General features: G+C 57.0%; 1 protein-coding gene across 2 annotated transcripts in view; it reads left to right on the top strand.

Annotated features, from left to right (window-relative positions):
- The first annotated feature begins 3511 nt into the window (after positions 1-3511).
- The window catches only part of PRKCB (protein kinase C beta), a 133271-nt gene continuing 122867 nt past the window's right edge, over positions 3512-13915 (top strand). For both annotated transcript variants that reach the window (XM_059826663.1, XM_059826662.1), the window contains exons 1-2: positions 3512-3681; positions 4119-4150. In XM_059826663.1, the coding sequence (XP_059682646.1) occupies positions 3512-3681; positions 4119-4150 (202 nt within the window). The remainder of the gene's footprint in view (positions 3682-4118; positions 4151-13915) is intronic.

The following is a 13915-nucleotide window of genomic DNA, read 5'->3' as shown; positions in this document are numbered from 1 at the left end:
TCCAGCTTCTTTGAGTTCTTTAGAGAAAGCCAACGTGGGCACCAAGGGAGCAGCATCCCTACATCAATGCAAGGCTGGAGGCTGCAGCGCGCTTACCAGAGCTCGCCTGCACTCCCACGCGAGCCGCTGCTCCGGGACGCCAGCTCCTGCATACGTCCCGGCCGTGCCAGCAGCGTCAGGGGCTCCGGCACGTGTGGAGGCGAAGCTTGCTGAGGAAACGGGGAGAATTTACCTCGTCTTTTGGGATGCTGCCTCTTTGCTGGACTTTGGGGCTGGCTCTCCCCACCCTGGTGCAGAGCAAGCCCCTGTGAGGCTGCGGGGCTGGAGCCGGCCGGCACCGCAGCCCCGTTGCAGCGTGCCTTGGTGCAACCCACCGGGCTGTGCAATTGCAGCGGGTTTCTGACCCGAATCCCTGCAATTTGTTGGTTGTGGTTCAGGGTTTTCATTGGAAAGGGCTTGTGTTACTCGCCTCCTGCAACGCCGGCCCCGCAGCCTCACGCCGAGCTCTTCTGCTCAGACATTTCCAGCGGGAGCCGCAGCCCTGCGGTGCTCTCCGAGCCTTCCCTTCCATGAAGCAGCTCCTCGGTTGCCTGGTGGGAGGATGAGGTCCCTTCCTCAGGATGTGAATCATGTCTCTATGGGAGCCTGCTCCTGCACCCGCTGTCTCCCGCGGCTGCGGGGCTGCTCTCCCACCCCCCGGCAGCGGAGGGATGCCGCAGAGCCCACGCCTAACGGCGAGCCTGGATCTTACAGCGCTGAGCTCCACGGAGGTGCTCTGCAGCTGCAGGCAGGGAAAGGAGACCCCATAGCCCGCATCTCCGGTTGGGTTTCCGCGCCCCGCTCTATCTGACGGCAGGAGCCGATGGAGGGGGAAACGCGATACAGACCCTGCGCTTTTATGGAAACAGGAACGAATTGGGCTGGTTTCCCCTCCGCTCCACGCGCTGCGCTCCCCTGGGAGTGCCGGTTCAGAGTTGTTTGTGCATTAGTCCTCGCGTCGCACCTGTGGGGACTTCACTTGTGTTAATAAATATAACAGTTTCCTTAGAGGAAGGAGCTGCTGGGATGTTCAGCCCGCCATTTCAAAGCGCTGAGGGGATCCGGGTACCCAGCTCCCATGAAAATCAGTGTGGTCTTGAAAATCCTGCCTTTAATATGACGTGACTCTGAGTAAGCTAAATAATGAAAACGGTAAAAAAAGGAAAAAAGAAAACAACCTCCTGAGAGCAGGAACCGTACCTGGCTTCTGTACTTCTTGGCCTAGAAGAGCGAAAAAAGCTTGCGCATGAATACTAACATGATTATCAATACTTACAGGGGGGATTAAAGACGTATTCTCAGTGGTTTCTGCTGCTGCTGGGTTTCATATGCAGCAGCTACGCAGGCTGCGTGTGGAAAATGGGTACATACAGTAAAAGAACGACAAAGAAGAAGCAGGCAAAGCCCAGAGTTTACAATTAAAATAAGAATAATCCAGCCTAGCACGGCTACATGTGAAATGTAGCATGCACGTAGGGTAATACACCACTTTCCTTTGCGAAAGTACACAGGAAAAGAATCAAAATGACCTGTTATTATTTTCATTATTACTCTCATTCCTTTGCATGCGGAAGGAGTTATTTCTGTTGCGAAGCTTTCTATGTGCAAACCAGCAGTGCGCAGGGCCTCACGCCCAAGGCAGAAGACACCCCGCGGCACGGGCTGGCACGCCGGCGGGGAGGGGGGCACCACCTTCGGCCCCCGCCTCCTCTGGCACGCCGCGGGGGGCCTCGGGGAGGTTCCCCTTCGTTTCCGCGTGACACAAGCGCAGCACGAGGAGGGATGCCTGCAATTTATTTCTCCTCCTTAGCATTAAAGTCCCGCGGTGCTGGGTGTTAGTGGCAAGGCTGTCTGTTCATGGAAAGACGGCATCAGCAGGACAGGTCAGCTACGTTTTATTACTGCAATGAACCTTTTAAAGCAGCCGCATAATAACAGCTCTGGGCCTATTTCTGGTAAGCCTCCTGGGCGTTTAATTCCACAGAGCTCGAGGGGCATTCTTCAGAGAAAGAGCTTGTAGGACGGAGGGCTGGATCGTGGCGGAGCAGGGACCATCTCAGGCCACAGAAGGAAATCACACGGTTGCAGACCCAGAATTAAATCCTGCAAATGAGAGTTTAGAAAGCCTTGCTGTTCACGGAAATATTTTAGGTTTCAATCAAAGGTGTCTCCCGTTTTGATTTGAATTTTCATTGCCTCAGCTCCCAAGCCAGGCACGACGCAGCACCGGGCTGGCACAGGGAGACCTGGACATCGGAGCGGGATGCCGAGGAGGAGGCTGACATGTCTGGTCTTCAGCATCCGTGAATGCCGGCAGGTAGCAAGAAAGACGAATGGCAAATGTGGTTTGCAAACTCCTCCGTGCCAGTCAGCTGAGGTGTTTTCAGTGAGTTGGGTAAAAGAAGGTCATTATTTGAACTACAAGTTTAAAACGACGTTCTGAGAGGACCTCTGAGCTCCTCAGCTTTGCACCCCTTGGGCCTGGGTGAGCCCTGTCCTGCCTCCGGGAGGGTGGCCCTGCCTGGGCTGCACGCTCCTGCTCCCCCGAGCCGCGGTCACCCCCTGCGCCCGGCCGGGCACGTGGCCGTGCCCCTCCTCTGCGTCTGCCTGAACTCACGGCTCCTGCTGCTGACTTGTGTTGGGGCAGAGCAAAATAATTCTGGCCTCGACATGGGAAAGCCTCGGGCTCCTGAGGGAGTTTGGGAGAAACCGTCGCTCTCACTGCCAGTCCCGCTGGAGGCATTGGCCGTTCAGCACAGATGCCCCCGCGCCTGCTTGAAAATGGGATTTCCCTGTTGTGTTTTTTTTTTTTTTACCGTTGTCATTACCATTATTATCGCTTATACGCTTCTCCCCCCCCCCCCCCCCCGTGCTTGTCCCCCACCCTGCCTGCTCGGGCAGCGGTGGTGAGATGAAAGGAGCATGTCTCTGCCGTGCTGCTGGGCAGGGTTGACCAAAGATCCCCCCAGTGCGCCCCGTGCCGCTGCCGGTCACCCCACGGCCCCCCGAGCACGCGTGGGGCTCCAGCCGGGGTCCCCCCGCGGGGCCGGGGCAGCATCGGCGCAGGGATGCAGGTGGTGTATGCAAATGAGGTGCGTGGGCGGAGCCTCTCCCGGCACCGCCCACTGCGCCCCACGGCGGCCCGGCGGGGTGGAGGGGGGGCCCCCAGCCCCCACCGCGCGGCGCTATGCAAATCAGCATGCAAAGCAGAGGGGCGGGGCTATGGACGAGCGGCGCGAACGGAGGGCGGGGCTTGCCATGCAGATGAGGGGCGGGGCGGAAGCGTTATGTAGATGAGGGGGCGGGGCGGGGCCGGGTGTGTGTCGGTGCCTCCCGCCAGCTGCAACCAGAGGTGCCGAGCGCAGCCGAGCCCCGGCCCCAGCTGCAGCGGACGAGCCGGACCGAGCCGGGCCGGACCGAGCCGAGCCGAGCCAGAGCGGGCCGGGCCGGCGGCCGGCAGCCCGCGCAGAGCATGGCCGAGCCGCCGGCGGCGCCGGGCCCCGAGGGCGAGGAGGGCCCGGTTCGCTTCGCCCGCAAGGGCGCCCTGCGGCAGAAGAACGTGCACGAGGTGAAGAACCACAAGTTCACGGCGCGGTTCTTCAAGCAGCCCACCTTCTGCAGCCACTGCACCGACTTCATCTGGTGAGCGACCCCCGGCACCCCCGGACCGGCGGGACCCCCCCTCCTCATCCGCCCCGGGACCCCCCCCGGCCCGGCGCCCCCCCCCCCCCGACCCCGGCCCGGCGGAACCCCCCCCACCCGCTCCGGCACCCCCGGACCGGCGGGACCCCCCCTCCTCATCCGCTCCGGGACCCCCCCGGACTGGCGCCCCCCCCCCCCCCCCCCCGACCCCGGCCCGGCGGAACCCGCCCCCCCCCCCCGCTCCGGGACCCCCGGCCCGGCGGGACCCCTCCTCACCCGGCCCCGCGGCACCAGCCCCCGCCGCTACCGCTCAGCCCCCCCGGCCCGGCTCCCCTGGGCGCCCCCCCGGTGCCCCCGCCCCTCCCGCCGGCGGCGGCGGGCCGGGTCGCTGCGCTGCGGGGCCGGGGCCGGTGCTCACGCCGCCTCTCTCTCCGCAGGGGCTTCGGCAAGCAGGGCTTCCAGTGTCAAGGTGAGTGTCGCGCGGGCGGGCGGGCGGGCCGGGGGGCTTGTGGCGGGGGGCGGGCGACGGACCCCCCCCGGGAGCGGCCCCGGAGCCCCCGCGGAGCACCGCTGCCGGGCAGCGCCCCCGGGCCCCGCCGTGCCCAGGCCGGGAAGCAGCTTAGTCATTTTTTGTAGCCAGCCGGGGAGCTGCTCGGTGCTCGCCAGCCGGGCGGGTTTCCTTACCGGAGCCCAGCGCCCCAGGCTTCAGATAACCCCCCCCGAAAAAGGCAGAGGGAAGTTTATTGTTTTTAATGCGCTTAACGCGCAAACACGCGCTTTGACGGCAAACGGGCTGCGCGCTGGCCGGGCGGCAGTCCGGTGCCGTAACCACGCACTCTGGAGGGACTCGAATGGCTTACTTGTGTTGCTGGGGAGAAACGAGGCTTTATACCAAAATACGTTGCGATAGCTTCGGGGTTACCACGACCAGGGTTCTTTGTTCTGGTAAGGCTGCAATTCTGGAGGGGCTCTTCAGGGATTTATGATGTCCCCTCAGGAAATTAGGATGAATTAACCAGGCTTTATCTGGTTGCCTGGCGCTCTTTTAGCTAGCCCAACTGCAGGGCGCACGTGCTCGCAGATAGCCTGGCTAATCCCGGCACAACGGTGTGGGTCGCGCCTGCCTGAGGTTAAGGTCTGGCCTTGGGATCCGAACGGGACTGGTGCTCGCAGTGGCTGGCAGTGAAATTTTGCTCTTACGAGTATTTGGGGCAGAGTTTTATTTTGGCGGGTGGCTGAATCCCAAGCTGAGGTACTTTGCATGAGAATAAAACGCTGTATAGCTCTAATATCTCAAGAGCAGCTCCTCTTGGCAGCCTGCGTCTCTGTCTGAAGCAGAAAACAGACCCCCCTGGGTTGCAGTGTGGCACAGAATGAAAACCGGAGGTGCCGCGGTGGGTCCGAGCCCGGGACGGCAGCTCTGCCCGCGCTGCGCCCACGAGCCGGGGTGGCTGCAGGCAGGAGTGCTTTGTCCTGGCCGCTCTCGGGAGCGTCTCTGCAGGCACTGGTACAAGCGGTGTAAGTCTAGCCCGATCTAAATGGTGCTGCTACTCATCCTTAACTCTTGCCTTAGGAGTATAACCTTAAAATACCAAAAGCATCTCCCTGCCGCCCCCCAGGCCCCCACCTAAAGGCCTGGGCTGGTGTTGGCAAGCAGAGGGAAGCAGATGTGGAGATTAAAACATGTCCTAGTGGTGTCACTCAAGATCACAGCTTCCCCCGGTACCTGAGGTTTCACACATGGGCGGTTAAGTCGTGTTGCTCGGAGGAGTTTTGTGCAGCCTGTATCTCTTATTGTGGGTCTTCCCAGGTTTACCCGGCCGTTAGTTCTCTGACTTCCCGTATGGTGCAGGCAGCGTCACGCCAGGCGTGTTTGTGCAGACACACGCCCCTGAAATTCGAAGTGTGCTGGAAAAACTAGTGGGCATCGCTGCTGCGGGGCAGGGCTTTTCTTTCTTCCTGTGTCATTTCTAGTGCTTTGCTCAGTTCTACCTATAGCATTCAGTATCAGATAGCTGGAGCCTTTTCCAGTCTCTCTTCCAGCCGTTAGGAACTGTTGTCCAAACCTGTAATTGTCCACTTGCTTCAAGGTTTGTCCTTAAATGTTTTTAACCGGTATTAAACCACCCTTCGGTGTGAGGTCAGTAAATGGGACCCAGGAAGGCGGTCTCAGACTTGCTAGCGCGCAGCAGTTGGCCTCCGAATGGGGAGACCCTCCACCAGCTAGCAGGTGTTTAACAGCGCAGTCCTGGCCTGCGGTTCTTGGAGCGGGAGCCCTGACGAGGCCTTACGAGGAACACCGGCAGAATTCCCAGTAGCACGCTGCGCTCGGTGACGTCTCCCGAGGTGCGTGGCTGGTCTGTAACACACCTTTCTGCCTTAAGAAACCATTTCCCAGGTTGTTCCGCTGTTACAGATGTGAAAACCGCATTATTGCAATAGGAAATTTTGCAGGCTGCGGTATGTAGAACAGACCAATCTTCACCCCAAATACTGGCCCAAAATCAATGATCTTCTGTGGTTTTCCGCATACGTTCCCTTCGGCGAGGTTCTGAGGTCCCCGGGTGAAAGCTCTCCCATTAGTGAGGCAGCTGCAACTCGGACTGTGGGTGTGATCCCCATCACAGCGAAAGCATCATGCAGTTGGTGCCCCACAACGAAAGGCGCGCCGCGTCTGCGTGCAGAGCGCTTCCAGGTTGGAAAGTCAAGCACGAGCGAGAAGTCGCTACCGCCTGCCATCTGCTTTGAAATCCCAGCTGCCCCGGGAGGCTCCGGGAGGGAGAGCGGTTCTGTGGCAGGAGGAAGAACTCAGGGTGCCAGGGCTGGCACTGCGTGCCGCTCCTGCCCCCAGCGCGGGTCAAGCTATTGCGCCGGAGCCGTTGCAGTGCCGGGCTGTGCTGGGTACCGCTCCGGTTGGCGAGAAGCGCTAGACTTTGGGTTTGTGCCCCACAGGTTGCGCTGCGGCTTCCGTTGAACTTGGTAAATACGACTTATTTACCGTGGAAGGGAAAAACCCCAGGGCTAGCGTTTGTTTAGGGGCCATTTTTCTTCGGCTCTACGGGGCTTGCGGTAGGCTTTGATTGCAGTGTTCGGCTCTCCCTTTATTGAATGCAGCTTGAACTCAACTTCAACAACTTCCCCAACTGTTTTATCCTGTTGTACAGTGGGGATGGCTGGAAATGTAGCTAAGGCATGTGCCTGTCTCGCTTCCGAGCCGTTGCCTACTGCCACGCTTGCTTGAAGTAGGTTTTCACCTGTGCCCTGATTTCTTTCTAGGGCATTTGCAATAATTAGATTGTTAATTAGCTCATTACTTGTGACTTTTGGCAGGAAGTTAGCAGAAACTGACTCTTTGTAGCTTGAAATACTAATGGATACCGCAAGTGCCACTTAATTGCTTGCTAATCTGCTGCTTATCCTCGCATACAATCTCCTCCTTATCCTTGTATGTATCTTAAGACTTCCCTGGCCACGGTCTTTCTTCAGAGCCAAAAGCGATTCTGCGCTGGGCAGCGGGAGGTCTGTGCGCGGGCGGCCCTGAGGAGCGGGGCTGGTTCCCGCGGGTTAGCAAAAAACATCAATAGATGGTGGGTGTTGGCAGACTGAAGCGCGGTGGATGAGCCCGGAGCTGCCAGAAAGACAAACTCTTCCTGGGGAGGCTGGATGTGCACTGCCCGCGTGTCAGATCGCGGTGCGGAGGGGGCTTTCTGCCTCTCTTATAACGATCTGTCGTAGCCGGAAGGTATGTGAGCTCTCATGTGAACTCATAAATAACAAAGAAAGGGGTGTACGTCTTCTCCCCTTCCTGGGTTTCGAGATCCGTCTGTCCGATACCATTACCAGGGAATATGTGAGGAGGGAGAGAGCAGCATCTCGTTATCGGCAGGCTGTCTTGGGGAAGGAACGGCGTGCGGCTAAGTTACGGCTGATGGCTTTGCTGTCTCGGTTCTCCTGACTTAAGAAGTGCTTTCAGGATGGTAAAGGAAGGGGAACTGGTTTGAAAGCTGTCGAGAGTGGAATTCTTGGTCTCATTCTCGGGATGTGCCGCTTCTGGGAGCTGGCAGCTTTCTCTTTGTCTTTTCTGCTCGTCTTCCCTCCTTGCCATCCTTGGGTGTCTTTCTCCTCTCGTCCAAGCAGCTCTCGGTCCCTCTGCAGATCAGGGCACCGGTTGCATTGGAGGTTTTGTGAGGGGGGCGAGCCAGGTTTGCTCAACCTGCAGCCACCATCGCAGCGGCTGGGCCGTGCTTTCACCTTGGGAACCTGGGAAGAGCAGGGGACGAGGTGCTCGCGCAGAGGTGAAGAGGCATGTAACGTGATTCTCACTTGGGAGCAAAAAATAACCTGCATCTGTTACTGCTTTCACGTGTACGGAGTAAGCAGAAAAGATCTTGGAAAGAAGAATCCTGATTCCTTAAGAGAAGGGGAAAAAAAGAAAGCATCGTTTAGTAACGGATGCTTAGACCTCACGCAGTAACTTTTCTGGGGAAAATGTTCACGTCTTACCCCTGGTTATGCATGAGTAAGCAAAGATGCTCGTCGAATTTAATCTCTTTCCCAGCTCCATACCAAATATAACTCCTTCTTCCAGGTTTTCTTCTCCCCGGCCTCCAAATCTCGCTTGTTTTGTGTTTTCACGATTCAACCTTTGATACCCAAACCGAGAAGCTGGGAAGTGTCAGGCCTTACCTTTCAAGCCAGTGTTTCTCTCTTGCTATCTGCCTTCAAAACCCACCCTTCCTTCCCCCCCTCTTCGCTGCCCTCCAGACGGAAGCGAAACCCGTAACAGCTCTGGTCTAAGCTGCAGCTCGTGCTGCTGCTCCGGGTTTTGGTTTGTCGCCATTAACTTCATGCAGGCGTTCAGTGCGCGCTGTTATTGACTGTATTGAGCAAGTGAGAAACAAAAGCAAAACAAACTCCAATCATTCAGAGTTGCCTCAAACCCCATAATTTTGTGTCAACATATTATGCATGCTGGAGAAATGTTAGTGTTCAAATAGACTAATTAAAAATGTTACTGCAATTACTTTTGCAACACAAACGATGCTAATTATATAATGCTGCAGAAATTGGAAACATAATTCTGGAGGATTTTTCGAGCGCCTCGCAGCGGTAATACGATTCTGGGTACTGTGGCCCTGGGAGCCTGGTTCTCCGGCCGCTGGGGCAGCGCCTTGGAGCAGGTAGGAATAGAAAGGGGAAGTCGGTCTGGTCCCCCGCGCTGCGCCAGATGGTCTGCGGTTCTGCAGAACTGTGACTGAAAACACAGTTGACAGGGAAAATGGGAAGATGTGCCCCTTCGCATGTCGGTCGAAGGAGCAGGTCTCCTTCAAAGAGTAGTTTTAAAGCCTGTAGGCTGAGCTGGTTTCCCTAATCCTGCCCTTTCCTGCGCCAGGTACCTGCGGCGCAGGAGAGCAGCCGGGGAAGGAGATCTGCTTTGGGAGGAAATCCGGACCTGCAGAAGCCTCTTGCAGCGCAGGGCCTGTGGCTGTCGGCTTCAGCAGGGATCGCTCGATACGTTAAGCCCCGTTAGTGTCTCCTTACAGCGCAGAGGGTTCGTTTGAGTTTCTCAGTGGAAGTGGTTTCTCTTCCCTCCCCCTTTGCAGTCAGCGTGGTAGATATTTCTTTCTTATCTCCCGAGATAGCTGTCATCCTAAAATGATCTTAGTCTTTGATAACGAAGCGTCTCTTTCCTTCCCGGGGTATGTGCCTCTGGCCAGTGTCAGCACTAGGAAGCTGGGCAGAGGGTCTCGCAGCTGGCCCCGGGGGGTTCGGGGGCCATGGGGGCCGCAGGAGGGTTTGCATCACGTCTAGCTGCTGTCTGTCAGCTCCGACTCCGCCACAGAGTTTAAACCACCCCGGTACCCGAGCCTCTGCCATGATTATTCTCCAGGTATTGAGTCTTTCAGAGGAATTTAATGCCTGGGCCGTCTCTAAGGAGACTTCTCAGCAAACAGTACAGGCGTTCCTGTACATCTGCTAGCTCGCTCGCATGCGATCCTACAAATTCCTACAGCACGCGGGCTCCCGGAAGGCTGCGTAGGGCATCCTTGCACCAGCAGCAAGTTGTGGGCGAATGCTCAGCTGCCTCAGCGCTCGCAGAAGATGCTGGGGCTACAAAACAGAGCGAGACCTTGAGGGTTTGATAGCCGGTGTAAAACAGGAGGTGGGGTTGAACCTCCTCCCAAAACGTGGTGTGAATTCTGTTAACTGGCAGGGGTTTGTCTAGAAACTCAAGCTAGAGGAGTTGCACCAGCCCGTCTGGTGGGCTGCTGCCCTCCCAACCAGCAAGCACCGCTCCTCGTTCTTCAGTGGAAAAGGCAAAAATCTAAAAATGTTTGAGACGCTCCTCAATGCCATCCAGTCCCCCTTCGGATTTATCAGCAAATAAGTCGCGTGATCACAGGGACTAAGAAATGAACTTCTAGCTGTGCCCATAATCTGGTGCAGGGCAGAACTGCTTGGACCACGTCATTATAAAGCGTACAAGCAGAAGGGGAACGTTAAAGTGCCATCCCCTGGTCTGAATCGAACGCGTGCGGTAACGAGAGGGGATGCTTGTAATGGTGGGTGGGATGGGATTTTGCCCAAGAGGAGTGTTTGGGTGGATTTTTCCTGCAGAAGCCACCTGTGGAGAGGATTAGTGCTGTACGTTGACACAAACAGAGCTGTGGACCTGCCAGAGTCCGACTGTGGGCTGGTCGCCTTTTTATGCATGCGGTAAGGCTCCAGCATGAAGGACAGCACGGAGCAGCGGTGGAGGGCGTTTGCAGTGCTGTGCGATTAATTCCTCTAGCGTGGCTCCATGAATCATTATTCTGAAAGTCCGTCAGTTAGAGCCGTTTAGAAGAGGTGAGTAAGAAGCTCCCTGTAGGAGAGGGGTAACTGCTGGTCTTCTGGGCAGCGTGTTCCTCGCGTTCTTCAAGGGCTGCAACCCAAGACAGGTTGCTGAGAGCAAGCCCTGTGAAAAAGGCGATAGAAACAAAACCAGCAAAGCAGGAGTCCTTGTGCGGTGATCCTGGATGCAGCCTTGGGTTTCCATTGCCGCGTTCTCATGTCGCCTTCTGTGTTCCCGGCACAAATACCCTTCGCTCTGCTGATGACCGATGTGCACGCTGTCCCTGATAGCTGGGCAAGGGGAAGAGCGAGGAGAGGGTGCCAAGTGCTCCACAGACCCCCCCAGGCTTTTTAAATGGCGCTGTAGAAAACAAAGTGCAGCAGAGGACTTGTTCATCCTGCGGCTTGGCATTGCCCTGTACCTCAAGTTTTAGCAGAAGCTCTTACCGGAGCCAGAGCCACTGCGCTCCTCGGAGCGGGACCCCTGCAAGGACTCCCCGGAGCGAGGCGTTGTGCTGAACGGAGACACGGGGCTAGGGTGTCTAGAAACGGGGCTACCCCTTGGGTTTCGCGTTCCCCAGGAAAAAGACAGCTGTGGGCTGCTACTTCCCCTGCTGCGAGCCGTGGAGGGTTTGTCTCCTCCGGAGGCAGGTTTGTCAGCTTGAGGCTGCTTTCCCCGCCCCGCGATCCAGCCAGCCAGGGCTGGGCTGGTGTCGGTGACCGCCGTGCCTTGGCCAGGAGTCCCCTGAGGCAGAGGGCGATAGTACCGGCAGAGGTGTGAAATGGATGCAGTAAATGCTGTAGTCCTCCAGAGACTGACCCAATGGATGAAAATCTCTCCGGAGCTTTTCAGCCCACCAGGGTGAGTGTTAGGGGGTGCTTCCCCAGCACAGGGGCTATTGCCCCGGCAGAGAAGGGGCTCTCACCGGGAGAGACTTGGCCCTGGCTGGCCCCGTCCCGCCAGCCTGCACAGCCGTCCCCGACAAGTCAGTTTTTCCACAAAAGCCACAGGAGGGGTGGGGGAGGTGGGAAGAAAGCTCCAGTTGTGTGGTGCTCAGTAGCAGCCAAATGCTTCATATGAAGCAGAAGCAATTCCCAGAAGTAGCTGTGCTGGCTGTAACCCCTCCTGGCAAGGCAGCGTTCCCAGCCCTGAACGGCTCCTGGTGAGAGTTGCACCCGATGCTGCACAGGGGCCGGAGCAGCCGAGCGCTTGGCTTGCTTTACCGGGATGATAAGGATTCCTGCGGGCACCACGCAGAGCAGTAGCCCCGGGGTCTCTCCCTGGGGGTTGCTCTGCCCTCTCGGTGTGTCTCATCCCAAGGAGCTGAGGGCTGCGGGGCAGCAAACGGCTTCAACTGCGGTGAGCTATGCCGCAGCTTCCAGGGGTGGTCGTTGAGCTAAACGGGGAGCTGAGCTGAGCTGCCTGCGCTGCGGACCCCGGGCGCTCGCTCCCCTGCACGTGGCCAAGGCTTGACTGAAACGGCCAAGGGATGGCTCCGGCCAAGCAGCCTCTTTGGCTTCTCCGTGTCAGTCCTGATCGGTCCCAGCGCTGCGCGCAGAGAGATGGCTGGAAGCCATTCCCTCCTAAAACAGCCGCTGCCCCGTGAGAAATACTTCTGCAGGTAGTTCTGCTGGGGAGGAGAAGGGGGACCAGCAAAAACCTCCCCTCCCTCGGGGAGTAGCAGGAATTGGGGGTGCCCGGCACAATGCAGTGCTGGGGTGGTGCACGGCCCTGGTGCGCTGCAGCCGCGGGGGCTGATGCGGGCTGTGTGTCGAGGAGAGGGGGATCTCCACCGCTGTTTTGTGGTAGCAGTGCTGTGCTCTCTGTTCTGATTACCTTAATATAGGCTGCGAGTGATTTATCTGTCTGACCAGCCTCCATTGGAAAAATCAAATAAAGTAAAATGTTCTCCTTGTGAGTAGGCCACCTGAATTCTGTATAATTAAAACAAAACTTGCAAGCAGCAGTCTTTTATTTTCCCTTTTCAGGATTGTTTAACTGTTCATTGATATGGGGGGAAGCAAGACGCGTCCTTACAGGGTCCTGCCTTATACAGTAAGTCAGCCCTCACCATCGCTTCCGACAGCTGATCCTGGTTCCCTGTAAAAGGAAATGCATTTCATGAAACGTGACAGCTCTGCTCCTGCAGCGTCACCATGCAGACGAAGCTGCATGCTGCCACTGCTGCTCAGCTCAGCATGCGCTGGCAGCCACGGGCGTTGTGTGCTGGCCGCGTGCTGGTCTGCATGCGGGTCCGCTTCAGGACGGTTCCCCTGCACCTTAAGGCTCGTTGCAGACTGGAAAAGGACTTGTTGTCGTCCTGCGCAGAGGTTGCTGGAAGCCAGTTACTTTCTCTCCGTGTTTACAAAGCGCCTCTCTTTCTGGAAGCTGTCCAGGGCTGGGCAGACCTGGGCTGTGGCAATCGTTGCTCTGCTGTTAGGTGCTGATAAATGCTGTTTAGATGAAGATGTGATTCTTTCCCTTGCTGCTTCTCCGGCACGCCTGAGTTGCCTGCGCAGTGTATCTGCCGGCGTGTGCCAGCTGGGGGGGATGCTCGCAGGCTGACGTACGGGGATGGCGTGCGCGGTCAGGAACTGGCCGCGTTGGCTGGCCGGCTCTTTGTGCCTCGTAGTTGACCTGAGGCATAATTGCGGCTCAAGCTGTTTGCTTTTGAGGGATTTGGGCTGACTCCTTCAGCTGTTTGTAGCTGTCCTGCTCTTCCCATCGTGTGGAAAAAAAAAACCAACCCCAAACCAAAACAGTTCTGGCGTGATACTTGAATCGGCAAGTCTTTGGGGTGAACACCTGTAACCCCGTTAGCCTTTTGCTTTCGGAATTCAACCTCTCGCAGAGGAGCACAAGTCTTCCTGCCCCAGCTGATGTGCACCGATTGCTGGATATCTCATGCGTTTGAGTTGCATCTTGTCGGTGTCAATGATTTGCTTCCATATTTGGTCTTGCTTTTGTGCCAGACTTACACATCTTGTTTAAATATGACAGGCAGAATATACTCGCTGCTAATCCTAGCTGGACAGGCAATGCCTGCCAAAACCCCCCATATTAACAGGCTCTGGTACGTGCCAGTTGCTGGACTTGCTAACCTGAGACTCCTTACAGTACGACTCCCCTTAAACTGTCTCTTTTGCCTCCAGTTAAATCTGTGTTTATTCCAGTCTACTGTGAGCTTCCCTCTTCGGGTGGGAGTGCTCGCTCCTCGGAGCAATCTCCTGAGCAAGGAAGAGTGGTGGTTTGTGTTTTTGGTTTTTTTTTTTTTTTGTAATGGTTGGACTTGATGATCTTACAGGTCTTTTCCAACCTTAGCGATTCTGTGATCTTTCTAGCTCCAAGCGGGAGAGAAAAGAGGCGAATGTTTTTTGGGGTGGTTGGGGAAATGGGGGG

Source organism: Gavia stellata, chromosome 18, assembly GCF_030936135.1.
Source record: "Gavia stellata isolate bGavSte3 chromosome 18, bGavSte3.hap2, whole genome shotgun sequence".
Lineage (NCBI taxonomy): Eukaryota > Metazoa > Chordata > Aves > Gaviiformes > Gaviidae > Gavia > Gavia stellata.
The sequence above is the reverse complement of the archived record's forward strand: the minus strand, read 5'-3'. Positions and strand labels throughout refer to the sequence as shown.